This window comes from Empidonax traillii, unplaced genomic scaffold (assembly GCF_003031625.1).
Source record: "Empidonax traillii isolate 1590-97213 ecotype Southwest subspecies unplaced genomic scaffold, ASM303162v1 scaffold633:size372093, whole genome shotgun sequence".
NCBI classification, from domain to species: Eukaryota; Metazoa; Chordata; class Aves; order Passeriformes; family Tyrannidae; genus Empidonax; species Empidonax traillii.
In genome coordinates, this window is record NW_020955826.1 from 192,779 (window position 1) to 202,790 (window position 10,012).

A 10,012-nucleotide genomic window follows, 5' to 3' on the forward strand; every position below is an offset into this window, starting at 1 on the left:
TTTTTTTTTTTTTTTTTTACATATATACACAAGTCTGACAATAAAACGTGGACCACAGTGCAATGTCTTGGCTGCGTAGCATCCAGGACTGGCTTAGTTGTGCATCGTGGTGTGTCCCTGGGAAGGGGGGGGGGGGGTTGGACACACGGGATGGATCAGTAAAATCGTGTCCTCGGCTGGGCTTCCATGGAGGAGCAAACCAGAAGCTGGAAGAAGAGCAGAAGTCCTGTTTTTAAAAGCTCACTGCAGTCCCCCCAGCAGGGGCAGGTTCCCTCAGAGGTGCCGTGGGCTGGGGTGCCCGTTATGGTACAGCTTCTGTTTGATGTGCACCATGTTCCCGGTGGCCTCCTCGTACTGCCTGTGGTGACGTTTCCTGAACTCCTTCAAGTTACAAAATTTGGGGATCCAAGACCAGGAGTTGTCTGGAAGGCAGAAAGGAGAAGGAAGGTGAGGATGTGAGAGGAGTGGTGAGAGCTGGGCTGTCCCAGGGCTGTCCCACTGCAAAGCCACCCTCGAGCCTTCCCCTGGGGACGGAGCAGGGACGAGGTGGATGTGGCAGCACTGGGCCACTCTCTGCCCCTCAGCTCGGGCACTGAACGTGTCATTTGGTTCCCCAGTGGCTCAGCTCTCAGCCCCTGAACCTCCCCCTGCAGCAACATTTCAGCTGCCCTCCAGTCCCACCAGAGCTCGGGGGGATTCCCCCCAGAAATCCCCCCAGGGGACAGCTGGGCAGTCCCAGAGAGCGGCAGATGGAGTGAAGTTAAACAGCTGTGCTGGGAAATGGTTGGGCTCGCTGATCTCAGGGGTCTTTTCCATCCCAAACGAGCCTGAGCCCACGACTGCAGCTGCCATGAGGTGGCTGGGACTGCTCTGACCAAGCTACTACGGAGCACAGGCTGATGGCTGAGCTTCCATGGAATAGTTTCTATTTTAAGCCACCCCTTCCATGGGGAAGGAGCTATAGGTTATCCTGACAGGCCACCATTTGAGCTGATCAGGCCCCAATGTGACATTGAGTCACTGCTAAGTGGTGCTCATGTTTTTCAGGGAGGGCTCCTCGTTCTGTACCAGCACAGAATTTGGATTACCCTGCCCCTGTCTCGCCCTCACAGGCGCCATTTCTCTCTTTAGAAGCAAATTCCAGCTTTGTTCCACAAAGAAATGGGATTCCTTTCTGCTTATTGCCTTTTAAAATGCCTAATTTGCACAGATGATCTGAATGAGTAGGAAATACCTAAAAGAACAATGCACCACTGGCCAAACCCTTCTTAAAGGCTTAGAATGGGCATAGACAGGGAGGGGGGGAAAAAAAAAAAGAAAGAAACAAATGAGATCAATTAGCTTAAACACTAAATTAATTACTAAAAATAAAACCCTCTGCAGTCTCCATTCACAAGGGGTGGGTTAGATGGTGATACCACAAGTGCAGCTCACAGCTCCAGCTCTAAGAACAATATTTCCCTGCTCCCCACAACAACCCCTGCCAGCTCTGACCTCTTGGGTGCTGGGGAGTCAAAATAGGGGTGGGGGCCTCAACGCTGGCTCAGCACCTGAGATCCCACTGCAAACCCTGCCACTCGTCCCTCTGCTTTGGGGAACAGCAGCACCACAGCCTGGAGGGAGCCCTGACTCAGAGCCTGCTCACGCAGCATTTGGGAAGACTAATGGGAAATTAATATCATTTTTATCTGAGTTTTTTGAGGGAGATAGTCCACTTCCTTAATTAGAATTTTGCAGATAAATCTTCCTCTTGCTCGCTCTCCTTTTCCTCCGAGTTGTAATTTCACAGGCACCATCAGTCAGGGCTGGAGACACCGAGATTTATGGGTACAGTGTGAGGGAATTTCAAGCCATTCCCTGGATTAATACTTTTTTTTGTCTTTTTTTTTTTTCCCTTCCAAAGATTAAAGTCCATGGGGTGTCCATGCTGAGGGGGGGAAGGGAAGGAGCATCTGTTTGTCCTTCTGAGGGTGTTAATTCGGGATGCTGAGCTTACTGGTCCAAAGACCAGTCCAAAGTCACCACATTTGGAGACATTTGGGCAGCAACAAGGATGGGAAAAACCTCAGGTGACACGGCACAGATGTCTGTCATTGTCATCACGATGTCACAGGTTTACATGACCACACAAGGCTGCTTGAGCCTGGCTGTAAATTGGAAAAATCCAGATTTTTTTTCTAGCTTTTTTTTTTTTTAATCCAGATTTTGGAAGTTTGGTCTGGCCTGAAAAATGTTCAGCCCAAATGAGCAGCCACAGAACCCCCATCACCATCCTGCCCAGACACCTCCCTTTGCCTCCAACACCCCTCTGCACCCACACATGCATCACCCTCGGGGTGATGGGACCCTCAGCTGGCTGCTCCCACATCAGCATTCCTGCTTCTCTCACACAATCACGGAATCTCCTGAGCTGGGAGGGCCCCGCGAGGGATCATCGAGTCCAACCCCCAGGATAGAAAGGGCTGGGATAGGTCTGGCCAGGCTTGTGCCAAACCCAGATGGAATAAACGTGGCAGGAGTGTGGATCTCCTGCCTCTCCACCCGCTTCCAAAGGCAGGGCAGGGGTTTTGGGGAAGAGCAGGAGCCCGTGGGGCTGCACTTACCATACCGTCGGCTGGTTCTCCAGGCTCGCACCGCGTAGTGGAGAACCCCGTCCATCCACACCAGAAACCAGCTTATACAAAAGCCCAGCAAAAGTCCCAGCATCAGGTCAATCTCCTGCTTGGTTACATTGTCAGTCACAAAGTAATTCTCCGAGGAGTCCACCACCGACTGGTCCCCGTCGTACGGGATGACGTAGTGGACGTGGTGCCTGTGGCGGGGACATGGACGGTGAGAATGGTCAGCACCCTGTCCACCCCCTCACAGACTGCTCAGCACCCTCCTCCCATCTCCTACCACCACCCCAGGGAGCTGAAGGGCTGTCCTGGCTTCTGGAGCCGATGCCAGTCAGAGGAACTGGCAGGGAGGGAGGGAGGGAAGCACGGAAAGCTGACCCTGGAGCTCTCCCCGTGCCCGAGCCTCTCCTCATCTGCAAGGCAGAAAATACTGAGCAGAGCACACCCCCAGGGACACAGAGGTCTGTGTTTGAGGCAGAGGCCACTTGTTCCTGTGAGCACACAGGGGCTGGGAGCAGCTGTGTGGCCCTGCAGGGGACACCACCACCCCTCCCCTGGCAGGAGGGAGAACTGGCCTGTCCCTGCCCTGCAGGACAGCCCCAGGCTGAGCTGTTCTATCCCAGAGCCAAACGAGGCTTGTATCCCTCCCATAGCAGAGCAGGGAGCGTTCAGAGCCACGGAGGAGGCTCGTGAGAGCATCCCTGAATTCCTCCTCCCACAGCAGAGGAAGGAATTCCTCCCTCAGCATCACTCCTGGAAAAGTCACACAAGATCCAAGACCACCTCAGGTTCTCCTGCTGCATGACCAAGACTGGGTTCATTTGTGCAATGAGGTGATGGGGACCAAGGCTAGGATGAAGCTGAACTGCCTGGAAAACCCCTGGTTAACTTGGGAAAAGCAGGGAAATGGCAGGGATGGAGTGAGGGAGTTGTAGAGCAGGAAAAATCAGGCAGGTCTGTGGGGGCTGTATGGGAGGGGATCAGCAGTGACAGGTCCCTGAGAGCTGAGCCCGTGGGGTGGGAGGATCCCAGCTGATGGGGGATGCAGGGATGCAAAACAAGCTGCTCTGGAGCCTCTGCATCTGCTTTGCACCACCCTGAGCATCGCCTGGGGAGCAGCCAGGAGCCCCCAGGCTCTGTGCTCAGCCCCCCTGCCCCCTCCCTCTGCCTCCCCCAGAGCTGGGCACTGCAGGGCAGGGACCGTCCCTGCTCCAGGGAGCCCAGGAGTGCCCACCCAGCCGGGCACGGTGCCCTCAGCAGCCCCCCGTGCCCTCCAGCACCGCGGGTACCACCCCAGCCCTGGCACTGGGGGCATCACCAGTGCTCCCAGCTCGGGGCAGAGCTGCCTGGGCTCTCCCAGTGCTGCCACCAGCACTGCCCCCAGTGTCCCCAGCATCCCCAGCATCCCCAGCCGTGGCCCCGGCCCTGCTCCCACTCACAGGAGAGGAGGCAATCGCTGAGGCCTCTGAATATGCATGAGGTGCAGGTTGCTCGATAATCACGCCTGAGAAACGTCCAAATATTTACACAAACAAACCTCCACTCAAAGGAACCTTCTGAAAACAGCCCTAATCTCAGCCATGACTTAATGGGGGCCACCTGCACCAGAGGCACCGGCGCTGGCAGGGCTGGCACAGCCTGGTGCCATGGCACATGGGGGTGGGAAGTGGGAATGGGAAGCGGGAATCCAGCCCATCCAGCCATGTCCAGTCCCCATTTCCATCAGGCAAAGGGACCAGACTGGGATCTGAGAAGGAGGTGCCTCCAGGCCAGCTCTGATGGCATCTCACAGACACCTCAGGGGGGAGGGCAGCCCTGGGTTGGTCTTTCCCTCGTTTGGCTTGGGAAAATCCAAGGGCAGAGGGTGTCTGAGGGAAGGCTCCTCAAAACAGAACTCCCACATTCCATGCTTCCCAAATCCCTGCACATGACATGGGGACACCTGGCAGGTCCTCAACTCACTCCCTTTTGCTTCCTGCAACACAGACACGGGATCCACAAACACCTCCCAACAAACACCTGGGCTCCTTGAGATGATCCAGGACTGGGCTCTCCTCACACCCTTCCCAAGAGGTTTTCCCCCCATCCTGCTCCCTGCACAGCCCTTGTTCCCTGCTGGCCGGGCAGAGGGAAGGGACACAGTCACCTCCTTGTCCCTGCTGGGTGCAGGCTGACTCTGCACACTGCAGTGGGATCTCCTCCAGCTCTCCTGGCTCCCCGTGCTCATCCCTGGGCTGGGCAGGGGCAGCTTGGAGGGCCTGGCTCTATTTTTTGTGTTCTCAGCTCCCTTGCCACGTGCTGACTGTTCCCAACACCCCGTGATTCCAGAGGCCACGCTCAGAGCTGGAGTCTCTTCCACTTCATGGGAGGCAAAACTCAATAGAGAGTAAAACCTTTGACCTGCCTGGATTTGGCAACTTAATTACCCAAGTATCAAAAACCCAAGCTGGATCCCAAGTGCAAGTTTCCTCAAAAAAATAAAGCCTCCTGTCACTAAAGCTCCCCAGGAAAGCAGCTTTTGGGAACCCCAAGCTACCAGAATAGTTCCACACGCAGGAGATCCCAGAGGAACATTTCCACTCCACGCAGTTTTCCAGAAAGGGTTTAGCAAAGCTCAGGAAAAGTGAATTTTTTTTCCTGTTGGTGCAACAGTTGGGAGATCTGGGCTGCAGGGACTTCCATCCTTTGTCTTGCCTTAGCAGGACCGAGTGGTACCGCTGGGATGGGGAGGGAAGCAGGGACAGACCCACCATAAGGTTCCTGTTGCCCCTCAAGCCCTTGGGGAGTGATTCAGACACGGTCACACCAGCACAGCACGTTATTAATAGTGCACAGAGGTCCAGGTCCCCACCACATGCCAAGGGGATTGGAATCTGGAACGTGCCCTGGATGGCTCTGGGATCCAGCGAGGGAATTTGCCACCTCTGAGCTGAGCAGAGTGTGGGTGCAGGAACCCCCCCAGCTCCGTGCCAGGGCACTTCCAGGGATGGCAGAGAGTGCTGGAGAGCAGGTTCTGGCTCCTCAGGGCAAACACTTTGGGCCAAACCTTGTTTTCAGAGCTGTGGAGTCCTTGGCTGTGCCCGTTTCACCAACCCAAGGTCTTTGAGAAGAGTCAAAAAGCTGCCTCAGAGCAGCCCCACCTCAGCCCTGGGCCAGGGGACCGGCACTGCAGGGAGGTCTCTGGGGTCCACATGGTCCTCAAAAGCCAAACCCACGTTCTGTTCACATTTATTTACAAGAAAAAGGTGTCCTGAGTAACCTGAGGGCCAGCTGCTGGCAGTTCCAGCTGTCACAACAGATCTAGGGCGAGTTATTCCAACCAGGTTAATCCTGTGCCACCTCCTCTCAGCCGTGCCCACCCTCAGGGGATCGTGGAACATCCTGAGCTGTGTCCACCCTGGGTGTGCTGGAGCTTCCTCAGGAGGGCACAGAAGTGCCAGCACTTCAGGTCAGACCCACTCCAGAGGCAGAAGGGCCTGGTGAGCAGCGAGTGGGATGCTGGACCTGCTGCTCCTGCCCAGCAGGACAGCCCCTGGCTCAGGTGACAAACTGGAGCTGCCAGGCAAAGGGAGCACAGTGTGTGTGTGTCTCTACATGTGTGCCCCAGCTGCAGCAGCCCTGTCCCCTCTCCCAGGCTGTGACAAAGGGGGGACAGCTCCTCTCCTCCCCAGGACAAGCAGGGCAGTGCCGTGGCTGGAGGTTCCGGTGCCCCGAGCGCCATTGTCCCTTCCAGTGACCTTGTGTGTGCTCCTGCTGCTGCAGCCACAGCACGGCTCAGGAGCCTCTAAAGAACCACTGACGTGTTGTTGGGAGCACAGAGAGCCCCTCAGTGCCTCTGCAGTTGCCACACCCCCCCCTCCCACGGGATGGGGGTGGCTGTGAGCCGATGGATGCTCCGGCTGGGCAGGTGTCTGTCTCTGCCCGTGGCAGACACGTCACATCTCCCAGGCTCATCCTGCAGCTGCCACATCCTGGCTGGACCAACCCACTCCCCATCTCCAGCTGCAGTAGCATTTGGGGAATGGGCCTCATCCAGCCCCCCAGGCATGCCCTGCACGGGGCAGAGCCTCCCTGTCCTGCATCCCTGCCTGACCTTGCAGCCATTCCTCCACATTCCAAACAGCACAGCACCTCTCAGAGCCATTCCCAGCAGGGCCAGCCTGCACACCGGTGTGGTGGCACCACTGCACAGCTGGAAACATCTCCCTGGGACACAGCACACTGTCACAGCCCCCAGGAGCCCAGGGCAGTCCCGGTGGTCTCCAGCAACAGGCAATGAGCATTCCCAGCACACCCACAGAGGGGCTGAGGGCAGAGGGGTGTAATGACTTCTCCAGAGGGGCTGGGAAAGGAGGAAACAGAGGAGAAATGTTCCCCCATGACAGCAGTGTCACCCTCACCAGTGATCCCAGCAGCAGGGCAGGGATCCCGGGATCTCCAGGGATCACCAGCAATCCCAGCCAGCAGCCTCCTCACACTCTCCGCATTCCACCCTGTGCCCAGCTGCTCTCCCAGGAAACAGCCAGGGTCTCCATGCACATCAGTCACTCAGGAGAGGTCCCAGCACGGCCTCTCCCTCCTGGATCAGGGCCCAGGGAGAGCAGGGCTGAAGCATCCCCGGGACAGGAAGAGCTGACTCGAGGCTGGCCAGGCCCCCAGCTCTGCTGCAGGGTGTTGGCACTCAGGTAAGACCCTCCTCCTGCTCCTTTCCAACCCTGCTCACGGGAGACACTTTGCCTGGGAGGGAAAGACTCATCCAAGGTCACCCAGAAGGTCAGTGGAAAGGAGAACACGAGCCAGAGCTGCCGAGGTCCCAGTCCTCTCCTGACAAGGGCCTTGCAAGCCCCCCAGGCTGTTTTGCTCCATGCAGGTGTCATCTGTTCCCTCCAGCTCCCTCTGCCTCCACGGACGCCCTTTGGTGTTTTTCCTTTGCATGACATCACCCAGCTCCTGATCTGCTGCCAGCTCTCTGCTTCCAGAGAGGACCCTTTGCTGGCTGGGACGGAGAAATTCGGACACCTCTGCAGTCCTGCCCAGCCCTGCTCTGCCCTGGGAACAGCCACGTCCCCAGGGGGCAGGGCCAGAGCCTGCCTGCAAGGAGGACCCACCGCGGTGATTTGGACAGCCTGGATGCTCCACATGCCGAGGACAGGGAGTGCCAACTCCCCCAGGGATCTGCTCCAGCAGCCACATTCCTGCACGGCGTCAACAGGAGCCAGCAGGAGTGTAAATGTGGCTGTCACCCCTCCTTCCCGCAGCCAGGAGGCAGATGCTGGGAGAGGAACAGTCCCTGTCACACCCTGCCTGCGTGTGCAGGCTCAGCACCAGCAGCAGGTGCCAGGGCCAGCCCCGTCTCTCTGCTGACGTCCTCGCTCCTCCTGCTTCATCCCCACACCAGCTCCCCCTTCCCGAGCCACTGGCAGGGCTGTTTTCCCAGGGAACAGCCGTGGGTGCTCCCTGGTGGCCCCGGGGGTGCTGCCAGCCCTGCCCTCCTTGGCTTTGGTGGGGCCCAGCCTGCTGGTGACAGCCCACCCAAACACAAGGAGGACATCTGCCAGCCCTCCCAGCGCCCAGCAACATCCATCCCACCCCCCAGCAAAGTCCATCCCAGTCCCCAGCAAGGTCCATCCCATCCTTCAGAGCAGGAGCACTCCCAGGGCAAAGGCACTGCCCACTCCCCAGGTTCCCTCAAACTGGGGATTTGTGGCTCAGGGGACGTTGTCACTGGAAAGATTGCAAATCTGGGCCAGCCTTGGCCACGTTTCTGTGCACTGGGCAGCAAGTGCAGCCCCAGCAGCATCACCCAGCACTCCACACCCTCTGGTCCCAGTCTCTGCAGCCTCCAACAGTCACTGAAACTTTGCCCAGCGCAGGTTGTCACCAGCTCCCTCTTGGTTCTCCACAAAGAGCAGCCACAGCTCCCACCTGACATCACAGAACCTGAAGAGTACCTCCCAGGGCCCAGCCAGGTCACTCCTGCCCCATCAAAGTCACTCCCCTGCTTCTGGTATAAACTGATGAGCAACAGCTCCAGCCTCCAGCAGCCCCAGTGGCCCTGATTCCGTGGGGATGGGCATGGCAAGGGTTGGGATCAGCCCCAGCAGCACCTGAAGATGGGGCTGGTTCTCTTCCCCAAATGTTTTGACCCTAATGACACTCTCCAGCCACTCTGAACTCACGGAGTGCTCAGGAATGTGGAAAAAAAAACCATCCAGCACTCCTTCCACTTGTCTGGGACCTTCCTGCTAGGCCAGTGCCCCATGGAGGGGAGAACAGGTAGAGTCCAGGGAAAGGCCCATCAGTGCCCATGAGGACAGACCCCAGCACAGCCCCCATGAGCCTGAGGAGCTCTTTGAGGAGGCAGCCAGAGCAGACAATGACCCCAGAGCCCCCAAAACATGGACAGAGCCTGGGGCACCCCTGGGTACAGCTCAAGCTGCTGCCTGCCAGCCTCCCACCACAGACCAGCACCACGCCCCAGCACCCCTCACCAGGGAGCAGAAAGTGTGGACAGGAACAAGAGACTCCTCCCCTGGAACTGGAAACACAGCCAGGGTCCATCCCACTGCCAGGGGAGGGGGCATCCAGGCTATGGATGCTCCAGTGGCAGCCTGGCAGAGCACAGAGCCCCACGTCCCCTGGCACACATCAGCTGGCACGTGGGGCACACACAGAACCAGCCCTCGCTGCCCACAGCCACCCCCAGCCCAGGACAGCTCCCAGCCCCTCACAGGGTGCAGATTCCAGTTCCTCCTGGAGGAACACATCCTGCTGCACACTGGATGCCCAGTGCCAGGTGCACAGTCCAGCCTGGGGTGCCTGGACATGGCAAACCATTCCTGGGGAAGGGGACCACTCTGACACCCCAAGGAAGGGTCCAACCAGGGCAGGAGAGCAGAAGGAAAGCATTTCTGAATGAGTTATTTGGTCTGACTGACACCACGACCCAGGCCAGGGCAGGAGGGAAAACCTTAATTGCAGCAGCTCAGCCCACTGCACATCAATCTTCATTTGTTCCAATTCCTCCTTCCCTTCCATTTCTGCAACATTTACTTATTTTCCCCCATTCCCTCCCTGCAACACACTGAACTGCAGCCAGCTCCCTCCTCCAAGGACTCCCTTTGGTTATTGGCAAATTAAGTTCTTCATCAGGGCCCCGGTAGCGGCGCTGACAACGCGCTCCAGGACACAGCCCTGCCTGGTGCGAGGCAGAGCTGCTGACGGCTCCCTGCCCCCTGCTCAGAGCACTTGGAGAGCTGACAAGGAAGGACAAGGCACATCCAGCAGCACCTGCCTTCAAATCAGAGCGCCCAAAACACCGGCACAGGGGGCAGAGAGGATCACACCCCAACCCCGAGCACAGGGCCACACAACGTCCCACAGCTCAGGGTGCT

At 57.9% G+C, this 10,012-nt stretch overlaps 1 protein-coding gene across 1 annotated transcript in view; it reads right to left on the minus strand.

Annotated features, from left to right (window-relative positions):
• Positions 1 to 229: 229 nt before the first annotated feature.
• TMEM240 (transmembrane protein 240) overlaps positions 230 to 10,012 on the minus strand; it is a 14,381-nt gene continuing 4,598 nt past the window's right edge. Inside the window, exons 3-4 of the mRNA XM_027898982.1 lie at positions 2,604 to 2,850; positions 230 to 422 (exon numbers count right to left, since the gene is read on the minus strand). Of these exons, the coding sequence (XP_027754783.1) occupies positions 274 to 422; positions 2,604 to 2,850 (396 nt within the window). The 3' untranslated portion in view covers positions 230 to 273. The remainder of the gene's footprint in view (positions 423 to 2,603; positions 2,851 to 10,012) is intronic.